The sequence below is a fragment of the Plecotus auritus genome (assembly GCF_963455305.1).
Source record: "Plecotus auritus genome assembly, chromosome: 4".
Classification (NCBI taxonomy): domain Eukaryota; kingdom Metazoa; phylum Chordata; class Mammalia; order Chiroptera; family Vespertilionidae; genus Plecotus; species Plecotus auritus.
Window position 1 is genome coordinate 163,868,559 of NC_137775.1, and position 17,722 is coordinate 163,886,280.

At 41.2% G+C, this 17,722-nt stretch overlaps 1 protein-coding gene across 1 annotated transcript in view; it reads right to left on the bottom strand.

Moving 5' to 3' along the window:
• Positions 1-17,722, bottom strand: part of CDK6 (cyclin dependent kinase 6) — a 212,900-nt gene that overhangs the window by 41,599 nt on the left and 153,579 nt on the right. Inside the window, exon 4 of the mRNA XM_080664534.1 lies at positions 16,237-16,346. Coding sequence (XP_080520660.1) covers positions 16,237-16,346 — 110 coding nt within the window. The remainder of the gene's footprint in view (positions 1-16,236; positions 16,347-17,722) is intronic.

Here is a 17,722-nt window from a genome sequence, read left to right on the forward strand (position 1 = left end):
TTTATTTTAAGGTTCAAAACCTTAATTACATGTGCAAATTCCCTTCTGCCATTATAATGAAACAAATTCATAGGGTTTTGGGTATATTTAGGGTCCATTCTAGGTACAACTTTTGGTGAACGTTTCTGTGCCAAGATGGCTAACAGTGGTGAATAATAATGCTAACCCTGCCTCAAAACAACAACAACAACACAAAAACAAGCAAAACAAAGAATTTCATAGCTTGTAGTTAAATGCCAAGTTCTACCCTGTTTCCAGAGACATTTAGGTCCAGGAAACATTGTAGAAGGTCTTTGATATAAAAAGCATAAAGGATTGCCCTAGATCAGCAATGATGGCTGGAAGAAACTGACAGAAGCATAGCATGACTTCAGGGGACTAAAGGAATTACTACAAATATATATTTCTAGGAATGCATCTCGATAGCCTGAGATAAATTAAAAATTTTTTTCCCCAACATGGAAGGGCAGGAGCAGAATTTTTTAAAAAATTCATTATTGTTTAAAGTATTACATAAGTCTCCTTTTCCCCCCATTGACCTCTCCCCGGCCGCCCCCATCCCCCAGCACGTGCTCTCACCCCTCCCACCCCCCTGTCTTTGTCCATTGGTTATGCTCATATGCATGCATACAAGTCCTTTGGTTGATCTCTTACCCCCTCAACCCCCGCCTTCCCTCACAGGTTCGACGCTTCTATGACTCTGATTCTATTTTTGTTCATCAGTTTATGTTGTTTGTTATATTCCACAAATGAGTGAGATCATGTGATATTTATCTTTCTCTGACTGGCTTATTTTGCTTAGCATAATGAGGAGCAGAATTCTTGGTATACCAGCTCATAACCCTTTAGTTGGGTCCCAAGGAGACCCTGGAGAACTTGGGGGAGAGGCAGGGGCATCTAGGGAGCAGTGGCTATTTTATCAATGGGATGAAAGTATGTCAATATCCTAACAATGAGTAAGGGGCGCAGTAAGATATCCAATTGCCTGAATAACATGAGAATTAGCATTCCCTTCTAGGGGAGGAATTCTATACAGCACACACATGTTCATATTTCAGTTCTCCTCATAAATTCATCAATTCATTGTTATTAAGCAATTCCACTAATGTTGAATATTTTAATTTCATTTTGGTGTTAATATAACCTTTAAATAGAGAAATACAGTGTTAAAACAAAATGGGAAAATGCCAGAAATTATACTATCTGAAGGAACAAATCACCCACCTGAACCTTTAACCCAATTTGCATTCACATCACTTCCTCAGTTCTCCTGCATGTCAGTTCTGCTCTTTGTGCCTCGAAAGGGCTGTAATTTGGCTGCTCCACTTTATGTCTTTATAATTGTTTCTTATCCCACTCATCTCTTTTTCCATTTCATCTTTCGTTTTTTTTCCCCCCACTTTGACCTACTCTTCTCAATTTTTTTAAGGTCTTTAGAGACCATTTCTTTTTAGCCATAGGTGGGCTAAAAACATGATTTTAGTCATATGTAATTAGACTTTCAAATCTGATGGTACATTCTGCCTGAAGCTTTTTCAGGGGTATTTCTGAAGTCCAATTATAGGGCTATTCTCATAATAAGGACTATTAATTCATAATGAAATTATTTGCTTTAAGCTTCATCCAGATGCTGTGGTAAAAAATATACTAACCCAACCACATTCCTATAGGGTCATTAGTACAGCCAGTACAAACAAGTGAGGTCTGCTGAAGTCACAGGTCTCTTCAGAATTTTGTGAAGAGTTGGGTGTTGGATCTGTAGACAATCCCCACCAGTAGACCTATCTGTATAGAATCCTACCAGTCCTTCCATCCTGCGGCCTACCATTCTTGATGTGCTAATTTTGATACCCCTCTTAGTCAGCTCAAGTACATCCAAATCAGTTAGTATTTAACAAACAAATGAACAAAACAATAACTGAATCCTTGCCTATCTGAACCTTTCTGTGGTCTTCGCACATTTAGGACAACTTGCTTGAGAACCAAGTTCTTGGGTCACAGGTGTTCCCTCACAAAGCTACAGATATTTCTCTACTTACCTCTGGCTTTAGTTAAATAAAAGAGCAGTCTGAGGCCAGCCTGATTTTCCTTCCTTTTTGTATAGCTTTCAAATACATTTATTTGGTCCTTTGAGGGTTTTTTTCTTTCTCCATGCAATTCAAGCATGTGCCAGCTCGTGCTTTGTTTCAGTCTCTGCAGTGGATTTTATGGGTTGCCTCCCTGTTATCCATTTTCCCTTTTCACCTTGTAGCAGAACCTGGTGTTTTCAGATGACCATCTATCTGATCACCAGATTCCATTTCTCTGGTCTCAGTCCCTGCTTCAAGGGAGGGCATCTGTCATAAACAGTCCTAAGGAGGAATTCAGCACTCCTGTTTGGACCCCAGGTACAGAGGAATGCATTCTTTGTCTGAGTGTCCTGGTGTGTGTCTTCAGTGTCCTTGTCTGAGAAACTGGAACTACTATCATCACTCTGCCATGAGGAAAGATAGTCTTTGAAGATGCCAAGACACAGAAAATGGAATGTTAAAGAAATGGAGCTGCAGCTTCTGGATTAAGGCAAATCTGAAGCTCACCTATCTCTGGAATCACTGTTTATGTGAGCCAACAAGTTATTTATTCTTTAGCTGATCCAAACTGAGTTTGCTATACTCACTGCCCTGAGTATCCCAAATACCAGTACCTTTTTTTTCAATGATTTCCCCCCCAAATATTGTGAGACCTTTTAATTCACATACTCGAGTTTTATCTCAGTTTAGAACATGTTTCTTTCATTATGTTTTTGATTACTGCATTTTAAGACCATCAGTTTCTTAGGCCAGATTTCTATTCTTTACCTTTCATATTTGTCATTTTCTCACAGTTTTATTCTTTTCCTCAATGTTTTGATTCTACTTCCTACAGTATCAATTCCAATTTCTACTCTCTCCTCAGATTTTAATTGTGCCACTGCACTGGATTTTCTTACAATGCCACCGCACATTCATCTGTCTCCCTTCCCATCTCACTTGCTGTTTTTACATTTCAGAATGTTCAATTCTTGTGGCCTTCTGTTTCTGTTTTAGAGAGTATGTCTTGTAGCATTCTTTTGAGTTAGTCTACTGGTTTTAAATGTTTTTTCTTCTGACTTTGATAGTTAATCATTTTCAGAGTTTTGTATCTATTTTTTAGGCTTCTGGATAATGTTACTTGCCTTATGCAGTAATTTTTTTCAAAGGCACAAGGTTTTTATTTTTTTCAGTTTGTATTCTTACTTCTAAGAGGGGCAATCTACCTAGATAACTTGTAGTCAACACAATGCAGGCATTATTCTGAACTTATTTTGAAACCACTTAATGCTCTCTGAGTAGCTCTTAGATGGATTTTAATATCTAACATGTCTCATCTAATATTGCTCTGAGGTCTCTGTCTCTACCTATTAGCTATCCTGTTCTTCTCATCTCCTGAACTCCTGATCCCATTTTGCACATCTTCCTGATATTTGTATTCCTATCCGAGAGAGAAAGAGATATAATTCTGATGGCAGAGGGGAGTCAACAACACTGTGGAGATATTGATAAGGAAAGTGTTGGGAACAGCTGCCCATTTTTTGAATTGAAATCAACCTTGTGTTTCTGAAACAAAGAAATGAGGGAGGGGAAAGGCCAATTTAACTATTGCCATGTACACCTAACAAACCTGAGTCATCAAATGGGTTTTTAATCTTGTTGTGGCAAAATGGGAATTCTTCCAAATAATTTTGCCATTTTTTATTGGGACTATGTACTACTTAACTGAGTGCCTTTGAAATTAACTTTATTGCATGCTGATACCTGGAGAACTCAGTATGACTCTGACAAGCAAAACTGACAAAGGGATTGGCTTTCCAAATTACTTCTGAATATGTATTAATATGTCAAATTATTACCAATTAAATGATTGGGCAACATAGTACAAACACACTTGGCAGGCTCTTGATGCCTGACTTCCAAAGTTTTGGATCTTCTCCCAGGTTTTGGACCGAGAATGTCCAGCAAACTCTAACTGTGCCAGTGATAACAGAAGAGCTGGTAGTATCCAACCCAGCTCATAGTAAAATCCAATTTCCAATGGAAAACTGCCATTTTGAGTATTTCAATTTGCAAGGAAATACAGCCCACATGTCTATAGTTGTCTATCAGACCTTTCTTTCTCATATTAAGACTTCACAAAATGTTTATAAGAAAACAAGAATGAGATTCAGAAATACATTTACCATATTCCTGGTTTTATAAAAGTGCTTGTGTGTGCCCCCCCTTAAGCAGCCAACAGCTCTTAAGCCTATCTCTGAGTAAATTTTAATACCTGTACATTGAACATAGCCAGCAAAACCGGAACAATAAATCAGAAACCCAATACTATATGCAGAAGGCCATGTGGAATGCTCAGTATTTCCCATGGTTAAACTGGCAGGAAGTGAAGGGATAGAATGACAGAGTCAGAAAGGAGAGAAAGGGCAAGAGGGACAAAAGAGAATAGGAGAAGTTTGGAGGAAGGGAAGAGGAGAAATAGAGGTAAAGGGAGGGAAAGAAAGAAAACTGAGTAGTATCTTTTATTTCTATAAGAAAAATGCCCAGTTATTCTCAGTTAAGCCAAGTACTGGGTCTTATCAGACACCAGCTCCTCTAGCCAGAAATTCAGTGCAAAACAATGGAGCATGGGTATCAGACAGACACAGACCACCCCACAGCAGTGGGTCACATGGAGTTACCAACAGCTTGTCACTAGTCTACCATTTGAGGACAAGATCAAGCGTAATCTTTTGTCACATTTTACCATTTGTTAAAATTTAGCGCCTTAGGACGGTGCTGTGGAAAATTACTTAGGTATACAACAAAATCTCACACATTTACATTTATTTGAAATACCTTGCACTGTTCACTCTGTTTATTGTCTTGCCTAGTAAATTTGCATGAATGTTATAAAACAACAAATGTAATGTAACGGCATGCTTTGAAGAAGTTACCAAGGCCAGACTCTCCTCAGGTCAGTCATCCCAGCTCCAGCTAAAATTATTTTATTGGGGCCTGGTACTTCTTATTTTGTAGGGCTGGGAAGCACCTCTAGCACACGAGAGCCAGGAGACCATGGTGAGAAGTTTGCCATCCACTAAGGATTAGACTGGTAAGAGATGGCTTTCAGTGTACAAAATAGCGCTTTCTCTGCCAGTGCTTCATAATAAGAAATGGTGGCTTCTTGCCTCAAACTAAACTTTTTTAAAATCCAAATTAATGGTTGACAAATGGGACCAGAAAGAAGGGCAACTTGATGACCCAGGGAGAACTGAGACTGTTTGTCTTATTCTTTTCCTATTTAGAGGAAGGGACTAATGTAAGGGCTTCCAGGGTTAGTCCAATGAGTAGACCCAGAAGGAAAAATCTGAAGTAAAGATGCATGAGGTCTGGTGATGAAGAAGGCTTAGAAGGGCCTTGGCCAGGTAGGTCAGTTGGTTAGAGCGTCATCCCAATATACCAAGGTTGCAGGTTCAAGCCCTGGTCAGGATACATACAAGAATCAACCAATGAATGCATAAATAAATGAAACAACAAATCTATGTCGTCTCCTCTCTCTCTCAAAATCAATCAATTAAAACAAAAACAAAAAGACTTAGAAGGAAGAGAGGGCCCAGGCTCCATGGCCTGAGTAGAAAGAAGATCAGACAGAACTCAGTGTACATTATCCTCCAAGCCGAGGCACTCTGGAACTCTGCAAAAGTGTCTTCTTGATGTCTGTGGACTGGAAAAACTAGTTTGAAAAACTGCTTGGAACTTTATCTTAAGAGAATTTTCTTAACTGATAAAATGAGGTTGACTCGGTCCCTATTGCTACACAACTGATAAAAAGGAAACCCACAGTGAATTTTTCAGTTGAAAGATGCTTCAAGTCAAGCTTAACAACAGCTTTTTATAAAATTACCATATTCATTTACATTTTCCTCTTGATATTATTTTTAAATAGGGGTAGAGGAGTAGCCAAGGCTTACATAAGAGTCCTTCTCTTTTTTTAGTCTTGACAACCTTTCCTTTTTTACAAAAAAATATTTTCATTGATTTCAGAGAGGAAGCAAGAGGAAGAGAGAGATAGAAACATCAATGATGAGAGAGAATCATTGATAGGCTGCCCCCTGCATGAACCCACTGGGGATCAAGCCCACAACTTGGGCATATGCCCTGACCGAACTGTGATATCCTGGTTCATAGGTTGACGCTCAACCACTGAGCCACGCCGGCTGGGCGACAACTTTCCTTAATCTTTGAGAATCTCAATCCCATCTCCCACCTTAAGCTAAAAACAGTTTACTTGAAGCTTTTTGGAGGGCAGTTCGGACCCTGTAATTTTGCTTCTGGAATTTACCATACAGAAATACTTGGACAAATGTTCCACAAATAAGCACAAGGATTTTACGGCAACATTGTTTGTAATGAGACCACAAACAACCTCTAAGTGCCCAGCAATGAGAAATTAAATTATGAAATAAATGAATGGACAATTATTTAGCACTTTAAGAATAAGTTAGATTTCTATGAACTGACACAATATATTACAATAAAATAAAGCGAATAAGGCACTGTACAGAAGAGAATGGTGTATAGTATAAGTCCATCTCTGTGAGGGAAATTTACACATGTGCACATGTACGTATGTAAACATGTATTTATAAAAACACACCCCTTTGAATTTGCAATTAAGATGATCTGGAAGTATATCGGGGGTGATCTTTGGGAAGTGGATTTTGGATGGGAGTAAAGACAATATTCACTTTTATACTTCTGTACTATCTGACATTTTTGCAACCAAACCATTTTACTGTGTGGTAATTTTTTTTTAAAAATATATTTTATTGATTTTTCACAAAGAGGAAGGGAGAGGAAGAGAGAGCCAGAAACATCGATGAGAGAGAAACATCGATCAGCTGCCTCTTGCACACCCTCTACTAAGGATGTGCCCGCAACCAAGGTACATGCCCTTGACCGGAATCAAACCCGGGACCCTTGTGTCTGCAGGCCGACGCTCTATCCACTGAGCCAAACCAGCTAGGGCACTGTGTGGTAATTTTTATTTATTTTTTATTTATATATATATTTTATTGATATTTCACAGAGAGGAAGGGAGAGAGATAGAGAGCTAGAAACATCGATGAGAGAGAAACATCGATCAGCTGCCTCCTGCACACCTCCCACTGAGGATGTGCCCGCAACCAAGGTACATGCCCTTGACTGGAATCGAACCCGGGACCTTTCAGTCCGCAGGCCGACGCTCTATCCACTGAGCCAAACCGGTTTCGGCAATTTTTAAAAAATAAAGCTAACTGGCATCTAGGTCTCCTAACTTGTTCCTTCCCTCAGGAATTCTTGTTTCTGAAAGTGGCATGTGGAGCGATGGATCACAGACACTGTGAGGCTCCCAGGTGCAAGCATTTTTTAAAGAGCACAGGCGGGGGAAGGTCTGCCAGTGCTGATGAACACACTCGAAGGTTGGCACTCAACTGCCACTACTTCAGGGGACAAAGGCCGAGCAGCTGCCTCAACCTCAGCTCACTTGTTTTTACAGACAAGGACCGTACCCCAGTGGTCGGCAAACTGCGGCTCGCCGCTCTGTTGACTAATGAGTTTGCCGACCACTGCCCTAGCCGAACTAGAAAAGATGATAACATACGAGACAGAAGCTTGAGAAATCAATGAGCCGAGGGTAGAAGGGCAATGACTTGTCTTCTCTTCCTTTCCTGATAGATGCAAGTCAACTGTTTCTTCTTTAATGTATCCTTTTATTTGGATGGTGTAGACCTGTGCTGTCCAACACAGTACATATGGCTACTGAGCACTTGAAATGTGGTTAGTTCAAAAAAATTAAAAAAAAAATTTTATTGATATTTCACAGAGAGGAAGGGAGAGGGATAGAGAGCCAGAAACATCGATGAGAGAGAAACATCGATCAGCTGCCTCCTGCACACCTCCCACTGAGGATGTGCCCGCAACCAAGGTACATGCCCTTGACCGGAACTGAACCCGGGACCTTTCAGTCCGCAGGCCGACGCTCTATCCACTGAGCCAAACCGGTTTCGGCAACATTTGTTCAAATTTTTATAACTACTGCATATGTTGAAATAAGAATATTTTGGACATATTATGTTAAATAAAATATACTATTAAAACTAATTTTGTTTCTTTCTACCATTAAAAATGTGGCTCCTAGAACATTTAAAATTACAGGGTGGCTCACATTATATTTTAAGGCACCGAATACAGTGCTTAGCTCATAGCAAGTGCCCAGTAAATATGATGCATTATTTGTACCATTGGAAGGACTTAAGAAATGAACAAGTGGTGAAGAAGTGGAAGCTGCATGTAGAAACACTATTCTTTTAAGAAGTTTTCCCATGAAGGAAGGAGAAAGACTGCAGGCACTGAAGGAGGAGTGAGGTCTCTTCCAGAATGGAGAGATAAGAGCTACGACATGGGGAGATGCTGAAGAGGCAAATCAGAAGTAGATGTTGGATGGGGGAGGGTCAAGCAGAGAAGGATCAAGATCACAGGTTGAGGGATTTGCCTGGGAAGGAGGGAGAAGGCGTCCTTCTCAGAAACAGGACAGGATGAAGATGAATAGAGATTTTTGAGTTGAAAGAAGGAACATTGAGGAACTCACTTGGGATAGGCTCACTCATCTCAATTAACTACAGTAGAGATGAGGCTAAATGCTGGCTTGGGAGTGTGAGAATACACTGGGGCTTAAGGACTGTGGGGGATGGACAGGGAGGGAATTGTAGTACAGGACCGGGTCTGAGACGAAGGGAGGGGAGCCGGAGGAGCGGAGACGTGCCCACCAATGGCCCCGATGGCAATGCTGAACCAACATGTGTGCTCCAGTTGCCCTTCCTTATGTCTGAGAGCAGAGCTTTCTTTTAAACGTGGAGCATTTGGATGATAATGACCTCTGAGATGCAGTGCCCCTGAGAAGGGAGCAGTGGACATGAGTTCATCAGAAGGTCACTGAATGCTTAAGTACGAGCTGGGGGACCGGGAGCGTATAAGCTGAGTCACTCAGGATCCTCAAACTGCGGTCTCCTCCATACCATCAGGAACACTGCTTCTAACCCTAACGTAGTTCTACACTTAAAAAAAAATTACCACACAGTAAAATGGTTTGGTTGCAATAGTATATTTTATTTAACAACAACAACAACAAAAAAAATGTGACAGGTGATGAAATCAAGACTGGGGAGAGGGAGTAGGAGAGGATGGCAAAATGTTGAGAGGCTCTGGCAGTATAGTGCCCACAAGCAGCAGATGGCTTAGATGGATTAGAATATCTCAATTCCCTTCTGAGGGAAAATGCCTGGATTTAGTTACCATGAAGAAGGCAACTGTGAGGACAAGTTCAGGGAAGGAGGGCAACCTACGCCCCAGGACAGGGACTCCAAGAGGCAGAGTGGAAGGGATTCAAGCTGAGAGCCACGGGAGGGAGAAGAGGGTTGCTCAGCACAGAAACAGGACCTTGGGAAGTAGGCATGGACAGTAATTGTCAGTAAAAGGGAAGCAATGACCTGGGAAACTGGAGGGAAGGACATGATGGAGGAATGGCAGGAAGAGGACTAAAAAGAGAAAATCTAGTTTAAGGAGAAGACCACAAAACAGGCAGACCCAGGTGTCAGACTGGAGAGGCACGGGGTTGGGGAGCTGAAGGGCAGCACACCTGCCCCAGTAGGGAGATGTCAGACCTACTGGTGGCTTCTCAGTGTAAGTCGTGAGAACAAGTGTATTTTTCAAATCCATGTTAAAGTAAGATACACATTAAGAAGAAGAGAAATCAATGTTGATTACATTAAAAAGCACTAATTTATTCTTTCCCCTGAATGCATTATTCACCCAAGATCAGTTCTTTTCTTGAGTACCATCATCTCAGGCATATCCTTACTCAAGAAAATGCTTCCTTCCCCATTTGGTTGGAGGGAGGGAAGAAGAAAGAAAGGAAGAAGAAGGAGGAGGAGGAGGAGGACGAAGAGGACGAGGAGGAGGAGGAGGAGGAGGAGAAGAAGAAGGAGAAGAAGAAAAAGAAGGAGGAGGAGGAGGAGGAGGGGAAGAAGAAGAAAGAAGAGGAAAGAAGAAGAGAGAAGGAGGAGGGGGAGGGGGAAGAGGAGAAGGAGGAGGAGGAGGAGAAGGAGAAGGAGAAGGAGAAGGAGAAGGGAGGGAGGGGGAGAGAGAGAGAGAGAGAGAGAGAGAGAGAGAGAGAGAGAGAGAGAGAGAGAGAGAGAGAGAAAACAATGGTCCAGGAAATATCCAAGAAGAGATAAGAAATCTCGAGGTCCAGCCCTAACTGGTTTGGCTCAGTGGATAGAGCATCGGCCTGTGGACTCAAGGGTCCCAGGTTCAATTCCGGTCAAGGGCATGTACCTTGGTTGCGGGCACATCCCCAGTAGGGGGTGTGCAGGAGGCAGCTGATCGATGTTTCTCTCTCATCGATTTTTCTAACTCTCTATCCCTCTCCCTTCTTCTCTGTAAAAAAATCAATAAAATATATTAAAAAAAAAAAAAAAAGAAATCTCGAAGTCCAGCTGAGTGCCTTGGTTTCCACACACATGTGCTGACCTAACCTGAGGCGATGAGTTTCCTCTCACAGACGAGGGCTTGCTTTCTGGTGCCTTGGTGTCCAGGTCAGACGGAAAGGTCCTCATTTAGTTTAGGTCTTTAAGGAGACACTCACATATGGGGAAACAGCAGCACCGTAACCAATGGGAAAATTGGCAAGCCACTCAGTGACATTTTAAAGACATTTGCTCAGCCACAAAGGACAGTTTTACTGTTAGTTTCTCAACCACTGGGTGTTTAATTCATAGAAACCAATGACGACAAGCCTAGACAGGCCACCATACATTGGGTAATATAACCATGAAGCCTTGTTTCTTTCTTTCTAACAGTGCCTGTATTTATTATATTCTTCCTGCTGGCATTTGGCATTTCTTAGCTAGGGATCAGTAGTGTTGGCAACGCAGAACTTCTAAGAATTACTATCTGTTTACCACAATCTCCACATTCAACGAATTAGTAGCATCTTTTGTTTTTTAAATGTGTATTTTCTTTTTAAGGCTTTGCTGTAACCTGGAAAACCTCACAGCTTTCAAACCACAGACAACAGATCTGACCAGGATCACAAGGTAACCGATAGATATCTGTAGAGTTAACAATTGTGAAATTAATTTGCCTTGAAGTTAAAAAAGTCAATCTACCTCACCCATCCATCCATCTGTCCTTCTATCCATCCAATCCCATCCTTCAAGCTGGGTAGTTGTCTTCTGACCACAGTCGTAGCAATGTTTTTTAGCATTAAAACATAACTCAATGTGGAGTAAAGTTGGATTATCCATGAATGAACAAGTGAAGGAGGAAGATTAAAAAAATCCAGCTCTTCTCTATTTTGTAGAATGCTACTGTGGGGTCAGTGTGGGCAATTATTAAACCCAGATAATAGTGACAGATGGTATTTAAACTCTCTGGCTCTTTGTCAACCATCTGTCCTAAGATTTTTTTTTAATGAGTTCACTTTTCCTAGGTTTTTCATTGTAGAATAGAAGGCACGCATCCCTTAATATCACAGAGAACTGGTCAACCTTTGCAGTATGGAAGAGACTAGAAATCAAAGCTATTAAATGTGTGGTTTGCTTCTTGGCCTTTCTAAAATACCATTGCTGCTACATTATAATAATATACAGAACATTCCAGAAAAAAATATGGCCTAATAAGTAAAACAACAGCAAGGGCAGAAACATGGCAGAGTGGAAAAATCAAAGGTTAGAGTCAGGCAGACCCAGGTTCAAATATGGTTCAGCCACTTGAGAGCTGTGTGCCATGGGCACGTTCTTTATCCTCCTGGGGGAAGGCTCTAGTTTGCCATCTGGAAACTGGATAATAGTCCTCAGAATGAATGTGGGTTTAATGAGATAATGCAAGGGAAGGGCCCAGCCCTGGGTCTGCCTCATGACAGACCCATGTTCTCCCTTAGCTTCTTTTTTCTCCCTAGGTTATGGAGGATGGTGAGCTTTGTATGACCTTGAAGGAAGGTTAATCATGACTTCTAGCCTTCCACTGAGAAATATCTTCCCCCCGTCTAGTCTTCTCATTATCCCCATTTCTAGAACTCTATACATCTTCAGAGCTTTTAACCCAACTCTGGTTAATTAACTAGTCGGGTATGCAATGCCTCTCTTCCCCACCGGGATTTAAGTTAATCCCCTAGAGAAGGGTCTTGCATATATAGTAACCACTCAATAAGTTATTTGTAGACTAAATGAAAAACACCTATTACAGGGTTTCCAACATGTGACATGTACCACTGATGGTATGAAATGATTTCAGGGATTGGACTTAGACTAGATTTCTTAATAATTTTAATGGCTATTCTATATATATTTTAGTGAATATTAGATGAATAAATAACTGGCTCATCAGATCTGTGATTTTATGTACTTTTATTTAGATGAGGCTAAATATAAAAGTAATGGTTTAGGGTAAAAAATTAAGTATGTGTAGTTGTCATAAGAATATGGCAAAAACCACGAAGAGATGATAAAATTATGGAAGTCTGCTTTTAGAATCTATAGCTTATGATTTTTCAGCTGGACACTCCACATGTGGGTCAATACTAAATCAAAAGTCAAGTCAGAACCAGGTCAAGCTGAAAGATGGACTCCAGAACACATCTGGCATAAGTAAGAAGCATGCACATTCTGATATCTGAGTGTTATCACAGGAAATGCCAAACGTGAACTGAGCAGGAACAAGGGTCAAATCCCATGGCTATATGCAAGGTCATAGCCAAACTGACAGGAACTATCTAGGAGACAAGGTGTCCTCCCAGGAAGGGTGTGTGGCAGGCCCTGCTTCATTCCCCCTCAGCTTTAAAGGCACACGGACCTGGAATCTGATATTGTTTTCCCTTAGAGGCAATTATTTCTCAGTTTACTATTTCTGTGTAAGGCTTTCTTTTGTGCACATTTGAAGGGCCAATGGGTCTCTACCCAATATCTCAATTTCCTGGCAAACTGGAGCAGGTGGTTGCTGCTATTATCAAAGGAGCCTTTCTCTGAGTTCCTCTTCCCAGGCCCAATGTTAGGATGAGAACACAATCCCGTCATTTTGGATTGGAACATACAATGAATTTTCCCCTATGAAAAAATGTAATAAATAGGAAATAGGTTTTGATGAAGGACGACAAATAATGTTTCATATATGTTGCAGGTTACACAGGATTCTGCAAGTTAGACTGGGAACCAGATTACCAATCTACTAGTATACTACCAACTCACTGGGGAAATGTATTAACACTATGAAATGAAAATTTGGGTTGCAAATTTCCATAGGGGGTGACTACCTATATTTACAAATACAGCAAATTCCTTACTAGTGAATGTTTAACACTATACTATAGCTTAAATTTTATATTTCTTTTCACATTTTTCATAAGAAAATTGGTTTTGTCATCAATTATGAGTGGTGTTCAAGTCTTGTACTATTGAAAAATAACTAATCACTCTCCTGCCATAACAAAATGACTCAGTCTTTACATTTGAGGACAATTCTCGACATATAAATGCAATTCCAATAAACATTTCTCTAATCAATTCCCAGCTACACCAAGTTATTCCTGGGATTAACTGGAATGACAGTCCTAACTCACACCCTGTAATATTGACAGAAAATTATTCCTTGTTTTGACCATAAGCCTTTAACCCAATGTTTTCCACACGTGTCTGATGAAAAGAATTACATGAGGCACTTTAAAAAACAAGAATGCCTGGCCTCAGCCCAGTAAAGAATCAGACTTTCAAGGGAGAATCTGAGAGCTGAACATTTAAAGCAGGGGTGGGGAACATCTGGCCCACGGGCCACATAAGACCCTCAAAATCATTTGGTCTGGCCCTGCCAAGAGGCATTAGGGGTTGAGTTAATTACACATTTGACCAAATAGAGCAGGCTAATTTTCAAGTCGATAATTTTGTATGGCCTGTGAATGATGTTATAAATAGCCAAATGGCCCTTGGCAGAAAATAGGTTCCCCACCCCGGATTTAAAGAATGCCCATCCCTGGTGATCCCGTCATCCAACACAGTGGTTCTTACCATAAAGGGTGAGTGAGTATCATCTGGAAGGCTTGTTAACACACAGGCTGCTGGGCACTCGCCCTAGACCTTCTAATCCAGTCGTTCTGGGGTGGGGCCTCAGAATCTGTGTTTCCCACCAGGTCCCCAGTGATGCTGATGCTGCTGGTCCAAGGACCACGCTTCCAAAACCACTTCAGACAAACCTCAGAGATATTGCGGTTTGGTTCCCACCACTACAATAAACCGAGTATTGCCAGTAAAGCAGTCATAATCTTTTTGCTGGTGGGAAGGTCTCGCCTTCAATTTGTAAACAAAAAGCAACATCTGATTGCCCTAACCAGTTTGGCTCAGTGGATAGAGCGTCGGCCTGTGGACTCAAGGGTCCCAGGTTTGATTCCGGTCAAGGGCATGTACCTTGGTTGTGGGCACATCCCCAGTAGGGAGTGTGCAGGAGGCAGCTGATCGATTTTCCTCTCTCATCAATGTTTCTAGCTCTCTATCCCTTTCCCTTCCTCTCTGTAAAAAATCAATTAAAAAAATATATAAAAAACAACATCTGACTTGTATGCATAACCCATGGAGACACAGACAATAGGGTGGTAGAGGCCTGGGGCAGGGGGTGAGGTAGGGCTATAAGGGGTCAATGGGAGAAAAAAGAGGACATATGTAATACTTTCAACAATAAAGATGAAAAAAAACAACAACATCTGTGAGCTCAATAAAAGGAGGTATGCCTGTATGCAGCCTGTTTGGCAAAACACTGCAGCTGAATTCAATATTATGCTTTATCTTTCCTCTTTGGTAGAAAAGCAACATTGGATTAGAGTTCATAGAGTTCCTTTGGAATTGTACCCCTGCTACTTTTTTTTTTTTTAAAGCTGCTTGACATTAGACAAATTTACCACAATACCTCACTTGTCTCTTATTGTGTGGAATCAAAAGATAACGTAATGGAAGAGGCTTGGTCCTAAACTTGGCACACAGTAGGCCTGCATTAAACATCTGTGTACTTTGATCTCCTTGCCATGATGCCCTCTTGTGAGCTACAGAAAAATCTGTTGAGTTCTAGAAATAGGTCTCAAAATGTTTTATATGCACAAAACTTCATTTGGTTCAAACAAACAAGCAAGCGAGCAAGCAAACAAGCAACGGCTGACCACTTCTTGTGAGCGATCATGTAGCTTCATTTTGAACATTACATGTCCAATGGGAATATATACTCAGCTTCTCAACTCACATTTCCCATGGAAGTAAAAATAGAAAACAAGGAGAGATTAGATTACAATTAGGCTCTCTGTTTAATTTTGACCAGGCTGAATTGAGTACCTAGGTAAGAATTATTTTCCTGGCAGATCTTCATTATATGTTTGGTTATTTCTTAGAACCTGAAAATCAAACAAATCACAGACTTTCAGAGTCAGAGGAACCCTGAGGTCATCCCACCCACCCACTCTGTGAATTCCACTGAAAACACCTCCGGGTGGTAGTCCTGCCTCTTCGACACCTAATGAGAATGCACTATTTTCACGAACCCCAACCTCTTCTTCATTAGATTCCCCCCCGCCCCTTCTGAGCAAAAATCTTTATTTCTGTAATTTTAACATCTTTGGTCCTCGTTCTGCTCTTCTCCTGCCCGAATATGCCGGATCTCTCCTCCACATGACAGCATTTAAAGCATTCTGAAATACTGTCAACATCTTCCTTGCCTGTTCCTCTTCAGCCTCAACATTGTGTGTTTTTTTCTCACCATCAAAATTTCCACATACTTAGCCCAGGTCCTCCTCCTGTGGACACAGTCCACCTTGAAGCTATTTCCTCACTAAAAAATACCATAACATGCTTCATATTCACTCTGTCCTATTATCACCAACAAAAATAAAACAAATTGTAGTGTAGCGTGTTTTTCCACACAGAGTTCCTAAGAGCTGGAAGGTACAGTCAGACAACAGGATGCCATAAGGACTAGAAGGGGGTTCAGGGCCAGCCTGGTCGTGGCAGCCTGAAGCAGGTGGATCTGGGAACTGGGACCCTACATGAAACAGAAAGGCTGTGCTGCCTCTTAAATGACCCAAGACCCAGCAAGTTTCTTTTCAAGGAAGAGAGAGGGAAACAAAGGAATTTCTTACTTTCTACGGAACATTTCTGCGAATATGCAGCCGACACTCCAGAGGTCCACGGGGGTGGCGTAGCTGGACTGCAGCAGGACTTCGGGGGCCCGGTACCACAGCGTGACGACCTGCAACGGCAAATGGGCCGAGCGTTACTGAGGGAGACGGCTGTTTGCTTTGATTCCTCATTCCGGGTGGCTTAATGCCAGGATTCAATTCCGAAAGATCAGATGGGGACACTGCGATAGAAGCCATAGGTAAAGAGGACTCATCGCTTGTCAGGCCAGGAAATGACATCACCACCACAACCTGGGTTCCTACCTCAGACTCTGCATGTCTTTCTAGGAGGGTACAATATGTGCATTTCAGAAAGCAAAGCAAAGACTTAAAAAAAAAAAAAAGCCTTAAAGTGATTACCTTTTTCTTAAGGGGCTTACAAAAACAATACATGGGAAACATGTAATGGCAATGACTGCAGCTCAATTCACAGGTCAGCATTACTGGGAAGTTAGAAGATGATTCCAGTGGCTGCTGGATGTGACTCTGAAGTCTAGAGAGCACCCTGGATAAGTCAAAACTCTTATCATGAGACTGGGGAATTAAAATAAAGCCTCCTTCAATGCTGATCTTTTCAGAAAACAAATTTAAAAAAGTAAGAACTTAAGAGACATATGTAATCCAGTTGTTTATACCATGTGCAAAAAATTCATCCAGAGGAAGAGATTCCCAAATGGGAAGAACCCCACTTGATACAGAGCACTGTATAATAATAGATGAAACACAACTGTAATTATTTCTACCAGGTTGACAGATGAGGAAAGCATATCATTAAGGCTTTAAATTTATAAGAGCACATAAGGGTTCAAGGCTTCTTTTTGGGGGGAGCAGACATTTTATGGATGCCTGAAATGAAGGTGTACCATTCTTTACTGTTAGATAAGAAATGTAACACACATATCTACTACATAAGCTTTTTATATTATTCACATTCCTTTTATCCTTACTTATTGTTTTGTCTAATTGTATTTTTGTTGATGTCTATCTAAATTTCCTGATATTCTGCTTTATGTATTTTGATGGTAGAGGACTTGGCACATTAAGATTACAGTCATAAGTCTCCAAAACGGGCTGCCATCAATTTCCTTCTCTCCTTGTATACACACACTGCTTCTTTCATCAGGGGATGGAGTCTACTCCACTTTCCACTGAATCTGAGCTGGCATTAGGTGGTGGAAATGACATCTGAGACACCCAAAGCTAGGTCACAGGGGTTCTGGTAGCCTGAACCTGGCTGAATGCTTGCTCTTGAGATGCTTCCTCTGGGAACCCAGCTGCCTTGCAGTGAGAAGCCCACAAGATGTTCCGGTCCACAGCTTCAATGGAGATCTCAACTAACAGCCATAGGAGTGGACTATCTTGATGTTCATGCCAAGTTGATCCTCTAGAATCTGGAGTCTAGATGACTGTCCCCTGCCACATCACTTGTAGGAGGAGAACTACCCAG